The sequence below is a fragment of the Hemiscyllium ocellatum genome, chromosome 20 (assembly GCF_020745735.1).
Source record: "Hemiscyllium ocellatum isolate sHemOce1 chromosome 20, sHemOce1.pat.X.cur, whole genome shotgun sequence".
Lineage (NCBI taxonomy): Eukaryota > Metazoa > Chordata > Chondrichthyes > Orectolobiformes > Hemiscylliidae > Hemiscyllium > Hemiscyllium ocellatum.
Window position 1 is genome coordinate 19,482,431 of NC_083420.1, and position 16,012 is coordinate 19,498,442.

A 16,012-nucleotide genomic window follows, 5' to 3' on the forward strand; every position below is an offset into this window, starting at 1 on the left:
AGTCCTCACCAATCCTCCACAGAGTAACCCACCCAGACCCATTCCCCTACCCTAATATTCTACATTTGGCTTACACTTTGAAAGGTGCTACTTTCTTTGATGAGATGATAAAGTAATGTGTCTGCTGTCTTCTGATTGATATTTATTCTTCATACAAAAGCACGGATTATCTGTTCATGATCACATTGAAGTCTGTGGGATCTTGCTGAATACAAATTAGTGACCATGTTTCCTACATAATAGTGACTCCACCTCAGAAATACTTCACCAGCTGGAAGATGCTTTGAAATACCTTGAGGTCCTGAGAGGTTAGTATAAGCAAAGGTATTCCTTTTATTTTGTTAAGATTTTCAGCCTCAAATTTTAAGTAAAGCTATTTCAAAATTACCACAGGGCAAGCCCCGTATTCGCAAAATCATTTTCCGCAGTTTCAGTTACCCATGGTTTCCCGCAGCCTGAAAGTATTATAGGGAACCTTCCGAAACCAGGGGCCAAGAGGCTGCCAGGAAGATAGATTTCCCATTTAAATGAATAGGTTTGCTCCTATCCGCAGTTTGGGGCTTCCACTGGAGGTCGTGGAATGTATCCCCCGCGGGTACAGGGAGTGAGAGCAACTGCTGTATAACATTTACTTGAGTGTTAAGTAGGAGATGTAGGATGAAGGCATGAGAAATGCAATGAGGGCTTGCAATTTGCCTGTGTGAGAGTCTGGGAAATAATATGGATGAGTATAATGATATATCTGTCTATCGAAAAGTGCATCTGCGTTCCTTTGTTGTGCGATGTGATTCTCCAATCTAATTTGAGTCTAGCTCACCACATAATTGTTAGAACCATATGTTTAATTCAGAGAAGTTCAGAAAGCCCATTGAAAGACTATGTTGACTCATTTAAGCAGTCACATGGATACATTTTTAAAATTATGTACACATTTAAACTTTTTTGAGAGATTGCTGATGAAACCTGAAACCCATAAGGTTGTATTTCTGTATTTAATTACTTTAAGTTAAGAAAACAAATCTAGGAAAATAATTGATGCTGGGTAGTCCAGAAACAAATGGAAAGAAAACAGTGTATCCAGATCTAGAGGAAGAATTATTAGATGTACAAGGGGTTTATTAAAAATAGTCCAATAACTTATACCTGCAGAGAAAGGCATAAAGGCTTCTCTCTTCACAAACCTTCCCTCAGCATCCAGAAAGTGAGATGGGTTGAACTCATTCGGTTTCTCCCATTGGGTTTTATCATACAGCACAGAGGACAGCAATGGAATCACCTGCATTCCCTTTAAAACAAATTATTCCCAAACGTGAACATCTCATCCACAACCCTTAGGCTTATTCCTGTTAGTAAAAAAAAATCAGTAATAGTGGGAAGCAAATGAACTGGTCATACCGGAGTTAAGTTTACAAGATGGCATTCCTACAATGTGGAAACAGGCCCTTCGGCCCAACAAGTTCAAACCAACCCTCCAAACAGTATCCCACCCAAACCTCTTCCCCTACACTTACCCCTTACTAATGCACCTAGCCTATACATTATGGTCAATTTAACAAGGCCAATTCACCCAAGCTGCACATCTTTGGATAGTGGGAGAAAACCCACACAGAGAATGTGCAAATTCCATACATACGCGCCCAAGTCTGGAATTGAGCCAGACCGGAATTGACACTGTGAGGCAGTATTGCTAACCACTGAGTCAGCATACCACCTTGGCATATTGAATCAGACTAGTATGTTTCTTAATCATTTTTACGGTATTGCTTCCTTCGTAAGACTTGTAGAAAACTATTGACTGTTGCACAAAGATTGCGGAAAAGACACTTAATTGATGAAAGTGTTCTTCCCCATGGCCTGGTCTGGCAGAAAGATATTTACACACCTAATAGAACCCAATTATTAGAAATGTCTTTTGATTCACAATCTACCTAAAGAGAAAGAAGGGCATTTCATCTATCTTACTTCATTCATCAAAATAGATCCAAGATTGTTGAATTCTCCTACTCATTAAATTATTCTAGGCATTTTGCATCTCTTGTCTAGGAGTCTCAACCACATTTGAGTGAAGAATAACTGACTAGTTTGAGTCCGAAATTAAATATTTGCCATTAAATATTAAACATCGAACCTGTGTCTCCTTATCCTACCCAATCAGTATTGCTTAAGATTTATCATTTCCAGTCTTTTAACTATTTTTCTATCTTTGTATAAACACCTTTCAAACATCTGCTTTCAATGCTTAACTGTTCAACTTTTTCCAGCCTTTCCCATAACATTGACATATTAAACCGGAATTTAGTGTCCCAGATCTACTCTGCACTTTGTTTCTCAGCAAACAGATATAGTGGTCAAGGTCTAATCAAACTGTTTTTCATGACCCCCTTCAATTATTGGATTTGGTTAAATATTTCACTGAACTTCTTCATTGCAATTGTACTTTGAGCCAAACATGTTTAATGCTGAGCCTATTAAAGACTCTACTTTTGTAACTCTATTGTTATCTCAGCAGTACAGAGACAATTCAAAGTGGCTTAAGTAGAACATCCCAAATAAGCAAAATATGTGCCAAATGTTAAACTCTAGACACACAAAAGTATGTCTGATTCATTTCTTACATGGATTATGCACCTTTTAACACTATGATATTTTAACTAATGATTCATATCTTTAATGTCTTTAATGTATTATTTAAAGATTTTACCTTTGGAATAAAAAATCCTCTGAAATGTATATCTGTGGTTGTTGCATGTGGCATATTCATTGGAATTATGTTAGCAAACCTTTGAACCTCATGCAAGACTGCATTAGTATATGGCATTCTCTTCCGATCTTCCATTGTGGGCACTCTCTCTGATCCAATAACTCTTTCAATTTCTCCCTGAACACTTCCTTAATAGAGAAACAGTTGAATTTCAGTTATATTCCCAATCAATAAAGACTAGATCACTTTCAAAGCATTTGTATCCTGGCTAATCTGTTAAGAGGTACCTGGTCAAAAATATAAATTGAAAGCTTTCCAATTCATAACTATTTCAGCAAGGGATATTAGAATAACAAGATGTTGTGAATTTGTCCTTGAATGTTGCTTTCGTTTTGTTAATCTTCCATGTTCTTTCATGATTGGACATATGTTATAGCAGATGTTTAAAAATCTCCATGATGATCGCTATTGAATTTAGCATGGGCTTCTCACGAAGATAGTTGCTCAGTTATGAAGTGCTGTTGTTTGAATTTGGGCATTGCTAGAGAGGAGTGAACCCCAAGAATGCTGAGGGATTGGTCAGCAGGTATTTTAGATGTGATTCTAAGTATAATTTATCAAATAATTTTCCTAAATTGAATAGTAAAGTTTTTGAAATGATGCATGGCAAAGATCCTTCAGAAAAGGAAGGCCATTAGAAATTAATTTTAATCCAGGACCATGTCCATTACAAAAGAGAAATTTGGAGAAAGTACAAACATCCATGTAAAGTTATAAGTGATAATGGGAAAAAAACCCAGTAAATTTACAATGTGGTAATTAAACCGTGAGAGTGCACTCGTCAAGGTTAGTTGACACTGATTAACCAGTAATCTGAAAAAGTGATGAGGCACAATGCATTTTATATCCAAGTATGCTGAAAAATTACAAGAAATGATAATCACAGGGTTGATTCGAATATGGTGATACTGAAGAATTTTCCAGGTTAATCATGATTTTTTAAAAAACTGTTCTTGTATACATGCCAGGATTGAAGGGTTTATTACGAGTTTTACTGAGATGTTTTTATTAAGAAATGGATTGTAGCTGTACATTTTGTTTGTTTATAAATAAAGAGTTTTTAAAAAAAGAAGAAAAAAAACAAAAGAAGTGGGTGGCACGGTGGGCAGTGGTTAGCACTGCTGCCTCACAATGCTAGAGACCTGGGTTCAGTTGCTGTCTAGGCGACTGACTGTGAGGAGTTTGCATATTCCCCCCGTGTCTGCGTTTCCTCCAGGTGCTCCGGTTTCCTTCCACAGTCCAAAAATGTGCAGGTTAGGTGAATTGGCCATGCTAAGTTGCCCGTAGTGTTAGGTGTAGGGGTAAATGTAGGGGAATGGGTCTGGGTGTATTGCTCTTCGGAGGGTTGGTGTGGACTTGTTGGGCCGAAGGGCCAGTTTCCACACTGTAAGTAATCTAATCTAAAAAAAAACGTGGTATGACTATTTGCACCAAAGGCAATTACCAAAAGTTTGCACTAGAGTCACATATATGTCAGAAGGGACTGGTAAATGGAGAATGCCACCATTATAGGGAGAAAGAAGAAAGCACCAGCAAATGCAAACATTGGTTAAATGTGCAAGATGAGGGATGGGAGGTAAAGATCCACAGATTGACAAAATGAAATAAAGATTTGGAAGATGGAAAAATGCAATGTGAGTTCTACTAATCTTGTATCTGGAAGTGAGTGTGACCACAGGAAGAGAACATGGATGAGCAAAAGGAGCTCTGATCACAGGAAAGGAGATCTTTTAAGATAGGAGGGCCAGTAGTGGTCATTGGATAATGAGAATAAGAACCATAAACAGGCCAGTGACACCATGGCATGTTGAAATCCTTACGATTAAGATATTTTGGTGACAAATTAGATAAATTGAATAAGAGTAGCAAACAAAAAGAGTTGAAATGCTAAAAAGAATTTGGTTATATGCTCACATTCCAAATAGGAGAGAGCTAGCCTTATCACACAGATGAATATACACAGAAAAGATGCTCCCTGATGGTATGTATAAGCCAGACCAGTGGTTCAGGATTTCGAAGAGTGACTTGACAAGTAAGGTATTAGATTCAATTCCCACACAGCATGAAAAATGAGCCTGAAGATTTTTAGGTTTTTTTAACAACATATTCCTGGGAATGTAAATCAACTTATATAAATGCTGTGATTTTGCAAGAGGAAGAACTCTCAAATTTCAAATTCCTGAAGCTGCTGCTGATGATCATGAAGGGAAATTAAACACATGTATGTTTATAGGTTGAATGGTGTACCAACAATGTGATACTTTTCTACTAGATCCATCCTGTTAAAAGTGAATTGCATTCTTTAAAAGTGATTTTGGTGATTTTTTTGCCATCACAAAGACAAACTAGCAGGCATCTTTATGATACACATTGACGATACTTTGTATGGAGGTTCTGCAGAATTGAAACATTGACTTATAGATAAAGTAAAATAAAAATAAGTTTCAAATTGGTCCTTCAGCTTCAGAGGAATTTAAATATATAAGATTAGATATCAAGTGCAGTGACTTTGGATTAACAATCTTACTACAACATGTTATTTGCATCCCAATAAGTAATGTCAGGTCCTCACAAAAAACATCCTGTATATAAGGTTAGCTCAGTTGGTTGGACAACTGAATTACAATGTAGAGTGACACTAACAGTATGCATTCAATTTCTGTCCTGACTGAGTCACCATGAAGGTTATGTCTTCTCAACATTTCCCCTGCCTAAGGCATGGTGATTCTCAGGTTAAGACTTCACCACGTGTCTCTTTTTCTCTCTCCCATGAGAGAGCAGCCTCATGGTTCTCTGGGACAATGGTGACTTTACCTTCAAAGTAGTGAACTGCACTTTAATTTGAAGTGCTAAATTTGCATGCTAAAAGTAATTTTAAATCTTTTTAAAACAAGGGTGAGCCAATTGACTCTCCTCATTTCATCATAACAATCATTAAAATCACCTTAGCTCTGAAACATTACACCAGCAGAACGAATAGAGAGTGGGTGTATTTGTAAAATACTCTGAAGTAAATCTTGCCAAATGCAATCTGAGGAGACAAATTGCCCATAGAATGCTATGTGAATATTCATCATTTTGGGGCAATATTCAATCTTCTGAGGGAGTCACAAATAATAGGTTCAGAGCAGGACTTATACACTTAATGGTAAGATTCTGGGACACGTTGCTGAACAAAGAGACCTTAGAGTGCAAGTTCATAGTTCCTTGAACATGGAGTCACAGGTCGATAGGATAGTGAAGAAGGTGCTTGGTATGCTTTCCTTTATTGGACAGAGCATTGAGTATAGGAGTTGGGAGGTCATGTTGCAGCTGTACAGGGCATTGGTTAGGCCACTTTTGGGATGTTGTGTGCAACTCTGGTATCCTTCCTATCAGAAAGATGTTGCGAAACTTGAACGGTCCAGAAAAGATTTGCAAGGATGTTGCCAGGATTGAGCTACAGGGAGAGGCTGAATAGGCTGGGGCTGTATTCCCTGGAGAGACTGAGGGGTGACCTCACGGAGGTTTACAAAATCATGAGGGATGTTGATAAGATAAATAGACAAGGTCATTTCCCTGGGGAGGGGGAGTCCAGAACTAGAGGGCATAGGGTTAGGGTGAGAGGGGAAGTATATAATAGAGACCTAAGGGGCAACTTTTTCACGCAGAGGGTGGTACCTGTATGGAATGAGCTGCCAGAGGATGTGGTGGAGACTGGTACAATTGCAATATTTAAGAGGCCTTTGGATGGATGTATAAATAGGAATGGTTTGGAGGGATATGGGCCGGGTACTGGCAAGTGGGACTAGATTGGGTTGGGATATCTGGTCGGAATGGACAGGTTGGACCGAAGGGTCTGTTTCCACACTGTGCATCTCTATGACTCTAAAAGTGGCAACCTTTTCATGCAGCGGGTGGTGTGTGTATGGAATGAGCTGTCAGAGGAAGTGGTGGAAGCTGATACAACTACAGCATTTAAAAGACATCTGGATGGGTATATGAATAGGAAGGGTTTAGAGGGGTATGGGTCAGGTGCTGGCAAATGCGACTAGATTAGGTTAGGATATGTGGTCAGCATGGATGAGTTGGACTGAAGGGTCTCTTTCCATGCTGTACATCTCTATGACTCTATAATTGACATTGATAGTCCAATTCTGGTCTTTAAGTTTGCAATTAATGTTCAATTAAGAGCCTTTTTCTGCCACTACTGATGTTAACCCAGTAGAGGTGTGGTCAGCACAGGACAAGGCCTGCAAAACAGTAAGTTTCTGATTAAGGGATCTGGAATCCGGAAAGGAAGGGCCAATCCCTGCCTTTTCTGCCACATTTCCAACAAGGTGGAAGGCCATCTATGCACCTTTCAGCCTGGAAAATTATGAGGATGAAGGTAGAAAGGTGGCAGGGTCTCCACCAGCCACTACAAGACCAGGAAATACTTTCCCAACATAGTAACATTGACAATGTTACATTTCGCTCAGGCAAATATTTTTAACGAACAATGAAAATAGACAATACTTTGGATCTCTGGGTACTTTATCATCAGAAGAATGGCCCAGCGCAGTGTGGAAGAGGATGTATCTGTCCCAGCCGCAAACAAATTTGTCACTGACGTCACCAAGTTGTTGTCATGGAAATAGGAATTCGAGTTCTTTGATTCCTTGGTGATAAAAATGAAGCAAACTGAAATTAGTTCCTTTTGGAATCATTGAAGTCAGCCTTGTGTAAAGGAAAATATGAATGAGGAAAGGTCATTAGGTAATCTAAATTAGTCAGCAAGTAATGAGGTTGGTATAAATATCCATTTGTAATCTTTGATTCTCCCAAATCATTTCTGGTCAACATATGCACAAATATTTGCCTTGTTCAATTAATATTCATCAAGTAAAAATGCTATGATGCACGCAATTGCAGAAATGGCCCAAAATCTCCTGGTGGTTTAATTTTACATTAGGACCAATTTGGAAGGTGAATTTACTCCTATCAGTTGAAATGCATTATGTTGATAAGTGCTGTAAGTATACTTTTGTCTCAAGTATTTGGTTAATAATCAGAATTGTAATTTCAGTTTTTGGAATGGAGAAGTGGGAGACGTTCTATCTCGGATATCTTTAGAGCATTAATGGGCTGTACGTCAATGAATCTTGGGACAGAATGTTCAGCTTGGGCCTGGACACAATGAAAGGCACACATCTTTTCCCCCCGCTGTGACTCTCATCTGATGTTCAGTTTCATTAGAAGAAAAGAAAGTCTTGCCAATTATATGATACCTTTCTTAAATGCTGTATGTGCTAAGGTGCATTGCAACCAATGAAGTACATTTTGAAGTATAGTCACGATTGCAAATTGTAAGTGTAATAGAAAATTTGTGCACAGCATGATCCCATAAACTGCAATGTGACCATAGAGTTCGAGGCAAGGTGGAAGTGAGGACTGCAGATGCTGGAGATTAGAGTCGAGAGTGTGCTGCTGGAAAAGCACAGCAGGTCAGGCAGCATCTGAGGAGCAGGAGAATCAATGTGTTGGGCAAAAGCCCTTCATCAAGAATGAGGCTGGGAGCCTGGGGGGGTGGACAGATAAATGGGAGAGGGGATGGGGCTGGGGGGAAAGTAACTGAGAGTGCGATAGGTGAATGGAGATGGGGGTAATGGTGATAGGTCGGAGGGCAGTGTGGAGCAGATAGGTGGGAAGGAAGATGGACAGGTAGGGCAGGTTATGAAGGTGGTGCTGAGTTGGAAGGTTGGATCTGGGATAAGGTGGGGGAAGGGGAAATGAAGAGCTGGTGAAATCCACATTGGTGCCATGGGTTGGAGGGTCCCAAGGCAGAAGATGAGGCATTCTTCCTTCAGGCGTTGGGTGGTTAGGGAGTGGCGATGGAGGAGGCCCAGGACCTGCATGTCCTTGATGGAGTGGGAGGGGGAGTTGAAATGTTCGGCCATGGGGTGGTGGGGTTGGTTGGTGCGGGTGTCCCAGAGATGTTCTCTGACGCACTCTGTAAGTAGGAGTCAGCCTAATTTGCCCAAGCCACCCAGTTTTCACAATTAAACTTGTCCCATTTCCTTACATTTGGTCATATCCCTCCATACCTAACCATCCACGTACCTGTCTGAATGTTTCTTAAATTAGATTCTGTACACTATGGAAACATACTGTTTCAGTATGGTCCAGATTGCCAGCTTTTAGGTATTTCTTGAAGGTTAAACTTAGACCAGGGTAACAGTCAGAACTTAAAGGTTCTTCCTTTAAATAGAGCTATGGGATTCTTTGCATGGACTGGAGAGGGTAGACAGCTTATTGGTTTTGCATTTCATCTTGCTTCAATGGAGCTGAATATTCAGCATGCTGTATTCCCAAGGAAAGATACAACATCACTTACCCATCTCCTCCTTAAAAAGTATCTCCTCCTTATTTTAATGCAGGTAATCTGTCTAGTCAGCACAGTCAATATCTTTGTGCTAAATCTGGTCTATTCAGCAGCTGCTGGGCAGTTCCTCATATTTAGTTTAATGGCGTTCCTTAGTTACGGTAATGTGATACATGGTATTTGGTTGCTCATACGCCTTATACTAAGAATAGATCTTTGAAAATAACACAACAAGCAAATTCATTAGAATACCTCTTTCTTCTTTACTAAGAAAGCGTCAATTAGACTCCCTATATCATTCTCATTCAATGTTTTCTCATGTTCCTTGTAGAAATTCAGGATGAGCTGAACCATCTGTGTTCTGTTTTCAAATATCTTCTTGTGAGTTCCAGGCAGAAAGCCCAGGAAAGGGAAAGCATTGTACATCTGGGGAATATAGAGGATGATTATCATTTCATAAATGGTCCAACTGAGGTTTGCATGCAACAGAAACTTGTACAGTCCGGGCAATTTTTGTTTAAAACGTGAAGTTTTCCCAATAATTGTTTCAACTTAACCCTTCATCTAAAGCAAATTAGAGTGGAAATCTGGCAGAGAATCAGAAAATGCCAGAAACGCCCAGCATCTCATCAATGTCTAAATTGAAGAGTGTTGTGCCGAAAATAACAACAAGAGTAAGAGAAAGTAAAGGGTTTGTTGAGGATCAGTATTTTAATGATAGAGGTGAGAGAGTGCCTGAAGATGACAGCTGTAGAAGGATTGTGGTAAGTGTCAATTCAAAGCTAAGCAATAGACTTTGTGGTGGTAAGTGACCCGTATGATGAGTAAACTAATCAGTAAAATTATATTGACTTAGTATGACTTTTAATATAGCATTTGATTTTGGTGTCTTATTAATGTCATTGCGGTATCCTTGTGCAGCAGCAAACTGGGGCACACACGTTAAGTTCTAAATCCATTTCATTCCTTGTTTATGAGTTGGAAAGGTTGAAACAATGGCTGCCCCAAAAAATTAGAACTGTATAAGGATTAATTTTGCCACTGAAAGCAGTCAAATACAAATCTAAATGCTATTGTAGAATTATAAAATAAAACCACTGAGTAGGTACAGCATAGAAACAGGCCATGTGACCCATTTTATCCAGACCAACTCTTTTAAAGAGCAACTCTGCTGATCCCACTCCCTGGGCAGAAGTGGGTAGTGCAGATGCTGGGGATTAGATACGAGATGAGAGTGGTGCTGGAAAAGCAGAGCAGGTCAGGCAGCATCCAAGGAGCAGGAAAATCCACATTTCGGGCAAAAGCCCTTCATCAGGAGTCAGGCTTTTGCCCGAAGTGCCAATTTTCCTGATCCCATTCCCTGTCCTTTCCCTCTAGTCATGGATATCTTTACACTTCAGGCATTTATTTAATTCCCTTTAGTAGATCAAAACTGAAGTAGCCTCCATCATATTCTGAAGCAGAGATTCCAGATCCTAACCATTTGCTGTGGTAAAAGATTTTCCCTGCAGTCACCATTGGTTCTTTGGCTAATCATCTGGAATTTATTTTTATTCATTCAAGGGATAGGGGCACCACAATGAGGCCTATATTCATTGAACTGCTGCAGGCCACCTGCTGTAGGCAAGACCACTGTGCTGTTAGGGCTTTTGAACCAGTGACAATGGAGGAACAGCAATAGATTGCCAAGTCAGGTTGGTAAATGATTTGGAGTGGTTGTGATGTCCTTGTGTATCTGCTGCCCTTGTCTTTGAAATGGTAGAGTTTGCAGATTCGGAAGGAGTTTCTGAGGAGCATTGGTAAATTGTTGCTGTGCTTGTCCTTTCCATCAATGGAAGCCATTTTGACCCTCTATCTTCTGTCCAGGCCCTGCATAATTATATTTTATAATATTATTTTTTTTATATTTCTGTTCTAAGACTTCACTTCTTTAAAGAGAACAGCCCGAGTTTTGTAAACCTACCCTCAAAACTAAGGACCATCACTCTCAGAACCATTCTCAAAAATCGTTTCTGCACCATCTTCAGTTCCTTCCTAAAGTGTGGTGCAAGAAATCAGATACAGCAATTGATTGAGGCTGAACTAAAAATTTGCCATAAGTTCTTCGCTGTTATACGCTACCCTGTATCTTTAAAACCCAAGATCTGTATGTCTCATGGACTATTTTGAATCTGTAACAATTTGCCCTCGCATACCCCAGGTCTCTGTTCCTGAACCCTCTTTAGAATTTTATACATTATTGAATACGGCTTTTCCTCATTCTTCCTCCTGAAATATATCACTATTTATGTAATATTGATCATATACCTGGACTGTAGAAGTTCCAAGTAGATTAAAGTTTTCACGTATCAGCTTTGTTATGGTACAAAATGTTTTGTCCTTGTAGTCAAACCGTTCACCAAAAACTATCCAGCAGATGATGTTAGCCATGGCAGAGGTGACAGGCACAGCTGTATCAAAGGGTCGACCTGCCAACAAAAGCAGATCAACATGCAGTTTAATGTTAATTTGAAAAGAAAAATGTGATTCATTTTAATTCTGTCTGATGCTTTAAATTTGTCACATGTTCAGCTCGACTGATGGCTCAGTTTGTGAGTCATATAGACCAGGAAGGTTCCATTTCTGGGGCTTTTGACGGTCTTTTCCAGAACAGAGTAAAACATTAAAGGGAGACCTGGATATCGATTACAACCTTCACAAGTCAGCGCATTCCTGAGCACTTTACAGCCTTGCAAGTACAGGGGGTCCCTGATTAATGAACATCTGACTTACGAATGATTGTTTTTACAAGAAATTTATAAAGAAGTTTAATTTCATATATCTGACATACAAACATTTTCTGGACTTTTGAACGGTTTTATATTGTCTTGCATTGTATTTTGACTTGCATACAAATTGACTTGAGAATGGACACAAAAATGGAACCCATTCATAACTCAGGATCAGCTTGTACATAATGATCTGCCATGTTGTGTTGTTGAATAATGAATGCATTGATAGTAGCCTTCAAAGAATCCTGGAAAAGTACTAGGCAATTTGAAAATTGCCATATTTATACCCTTATTGAAAATGGGAACGAGATTGTAAAAGAACAGATAACTGTAGGCCTGTTTATTTAATATCAGTTATTGGGAAAATGTCTATAAAGGATGTAATAGCAGAACATAGATATTTCCAGCATATAATCAAATAGAGTCTTCATGAAAGGGAAATCACGTCTGACAACTTTCTCATCATCTAAAAGCAGCTATGAAGTAATCATCACAGCATCTGTTCCAAAGTTAGATTGCAACACTGGGAAAACCTCCCCATATCTTCCTTGATATAGATTTAAAGGTGATAAACTTCCTGGCAGCAATCCTAAGTAAGGCAGGGGAAATCTCCTCCTTGGCCTTCAGTATTCCTCTTCACTGTCAATGCATTCACTGACGTACACTTGTCATAAACTCGTACACTTTTTCTTTCTCAAGTTCATTTCTAATTCCTTTTCCATCCAGAGAACACTAAATTTGTTTCTCTTACTTTTCCCATTTGAGGGAAAATACCTGCCAATTTCTTAACCTAGGCAATCTCTGTTTTTGCCCCATTTAAGTCAGTTTTCTCCATCAATTGATTTTTCTTCCTTTGGATTGTTGCATGGCATTCTCCACCACCATCCCAAACTTTATGAAACAATAATTACTGTTTCCTAAACGTTTTCCCAACATTTTAATCCAAGCTTTCTGTAAAATTTCCAGGCAAGTCCACAGCACTGAGTAACTTTCCAACCAGTTCTGCACCAACTGAAAGTGTTAACCGGACAAGTTGCATCATGAAGTGTTGTGTTGAATTGAGCGCACGTTAATTGCGTCCTTCATTTGTAGTTGCCCTAACATAGCAACTTACTTAAAATTATACAGCAGAATGCACACAACAAAAGCAGGCCATTCACTACTTGATCTGTACAGTGATTATATCGTTTTGTTTGCCTAAGCCTATCAGATTACCTTTCCATTCTTTTCTTCTTTAGGTCTTTATCAGCTAAACCATAACTGCATCTATAGTCATTTCAACTGTTTGCAACTACGTCTCACTAATTCCTGGGGAGGTATTTTCTCCTGAATTCCCTACTGGATTTAACAGTGACTATTTTATGTTTATGATTCCTAATTCTAGATGGCATTTGATAATGTGCCCCATCGAAGTTATTTGTGAAAAACAAAAGTTCCTGCTGTAGAAGTAGCATATTGTCATGGATAGAAGATTGGCTGGCCATTAGGAAACAAAGTAGGCAAAATATTAATCCCTTTCTGTTTGGCAATATGTCATGTGTGGTATGATTCAGTGATTGGTGCTGGACTTAAACTGTTTGCAATTTATGCAAATAATCAGCCAGGGCTCCAGTTACCGATAACCTTCCTGAATTACGCAAAACATCTACGGCAGGTAACGATGCTCACTTGAAGAGCTGTTGCAGACACATCTACAGCACAGAAACTGACCTGTGCCAATTTTATGTCCCCCTTCTTATAGCCTTTTACATATCCTTATTACATTACTCTGTCTTGCATTCATGTACCTTCCTATTAATGGCACCTGTGCTACTCATGCCAACCAGTCCTTGAGCATCCGTGCTCTCACATCAACCAGTTCTTGTGCTAGCGAATTTCACACTCTCACCTCTCAATGTGTGAAGATGTTTCGCTTGAATTCCATAACAGATTTATTTGTAAGTATCTAATATTTCTGGTCCCAATTCTGGTCTCTGCCACCAGTGGAACTACCTTTTTACTTCTCTCTGGAAGTGTGCTTGGATAGGTACTAGGTGAACAGAATTGGGTTCAGACACAATGACGAGCAAATCATATATATCAGTTCAATATCCAACGTGCTAGAAAGATTTAACAGGCCGTACCGTATCTGACAATGGTTTTATCCACCAGGCAGACATTCCATTGTGCCTGAATGTTAACAAGCTGAAGTAAAACCCAAACATAAAAGAACATTAAATATTTCTGCAGGAGTAAAGTGAACAGGTTGCATACCAACAAATCACTGGCATATAATTATGGAACTAAACTCTAACCTTCATGAGATTGGATTTCTTGTACCAGAAACCTAGCTTCCTCGGTAACTGTATCTTCAATTGTCTTCTTTCCCATTCCAAAATTACGTAGGGTCATTAGAGCAAATCGTCGCATCTGTTTCCATGATTCCCCATGTCCAAAGGAAATACCTGGAATGTACAGAAGATAACTTACTTTGTTTACAGTGATTTCAGGAAATAAACATTGGGGTAGAAATAAACATCTGGGTTTTATGCCATCATAGAATCACAGAATTGTTACAGTACAGGATGCCATTCTGCTCTTTGTGCCTGCAACAGCTCTTCAAGTGAGCATCGTTACTTGCGTCAATCTCATTCTTTCTCCCATATGTATGTACACTATTTCATTCCAAATATTTATCCAATGTCATCTTGAATGCCTCAACTAAACCTGCCCGCAACACATTTCCAGGCACACATTCCATTCTCTAACTGCTTACTGTGTGAAAATATTTTTCTCCTGTCACCTTTTCTTTATTTGCATATCGCTTTAAATCTATAACTCTCATTTTCTTGTTCATTTTCCCCCAGCAATGCCCCCAGCCTCCATGTGTAAATCCCCTCTTAGTATTTCTCTCAGTTCTTAATATATTTTCTGCCCTACACTTGTCATAAACACACTTTTTCTTTCTAAAGTTAATTTCTATCCCCTTTGTCATCCAGCGAATGCTGGATTCATCCGTCCTACCTTTCCCATTTGAGGGAGTATGCCTCAAGCTATCTGTTGGTTAAAGGTAGCTCATTGTTCTGTTACTGCCTTTCCCACACATCCTATCTTCCGGTCAATTTTGCTGAGCTCTGTTCCTGCCCCATTGAGGTCAGCTCTCATTAATTGACACAGACACTCACACACACCCTTACAGACACACACACTCCCACACTCGCACAGGCATCCTCTCAGAGACTTAGACCACTCTACACTCATGTGCCCACATATACACTGTCACTCACAACCCCCCACCCCAGACATGCACACACACTTCCACACTCACATGGGCACCCCCTCACAGACTTAAGATGCTCTACACTCACTACACACACATATACACTCTCTCTCACACTCACAACCCCCAACCCAGACAGACACACACAGACAGACACAAAGACCCTCATGCACACATATATTTTATGGGGTGAATTTGTTTTTGCAGGGTTACATTGTATTTTGCTCAAAAACTGCATGAATTCATATGCAAATGGTGAGAGACTGCAATGTTCAGAGATATAGAGGGAATTGGGTACCCTAGTGCATGAAGTGCAAAAGATTAATTTGCAGATGCAGCAAGGAAATTGGAAAGCTAATAGAATGTGGAAGTAAACGGAATATGGATTTGAAGTTACAGTCAGATCGGCCATGATCTTAAAGATTGGCGGAGCAGGCTCCAAGGAACAAACAGTTTACTCATGCTTCGTGTTTGTATTTTCAGATGCTCTAGCTTCTTTCAGAAATAGTAACATCCTTTTGAATGAATGAGCCTTCTCACAGTGCTGCCAACCCTGCACTAACCAGCTCACTGATCCAGCATTTTTTAATGGACCCTAAATTCACTTTTGTAGGTGTATTTCCAACCTTGTGATCATTTTTTTTGTCACATTAACAAATAAATACGATATCAATGATTCATAATTAAAAATCCCTTATTGGGTCCAAATGTTATCAATCAGCTGCCAATGGCACACAACAACTTGAGTACACTTCCACTTCCATTTTCTTTATTTACTAAGTAGTAGTACATCCTCGCTGTGATGCTGGTTGCTTAGAAATCTGATGGGCCTGGATCAGCCTGAGATGACAAATCCAACAACACATCTCCTGTGTACC

General features: G+C 39.4%; 1 protein-coding gene across 1 annotated transcript in view; it reads right to left on the reverse strand.

Moving 5' to 3' along the window:
- The window catches only part of LOC132825580 (uncharacterized), a 53,503-nt gene that overhangs the window by 485 nt on the left and 37,006 nt on the right, over positions 1 to 16,012 (reverse strand). The window contains exons 14-19 of the mRNA XM_060840960.1: positions 14,170 to 14,319; positions 11,412 to 11,572; positions 9,357 to 9,530; positions 7,259 to 7,400; positions 2,702 to 2,889; positions 1,144 to 1,285 (exon numbers count right to left, since the gene is read on the reverse strand). Of these exons, the coding sequence (XP_060696943.1) occupies positions 1,144 to 1,285; positions 2,702 to 2,889; positions 7,259 to 7,400; positions 9,357 to 9,530; positions 11,412 to 11,572; positions 14,170 to 14,319 (957 nt within the window). The remainder of the gene's footprint in view (positions 1 to 1,143; positions 1,286 to 2,701; positions 2,890 to 7,258; positions 7,401 to 9,356; positions 9,531 to 11,411; positions 11,573 to 14,169; positions 14,320 to 16,012) is intronic.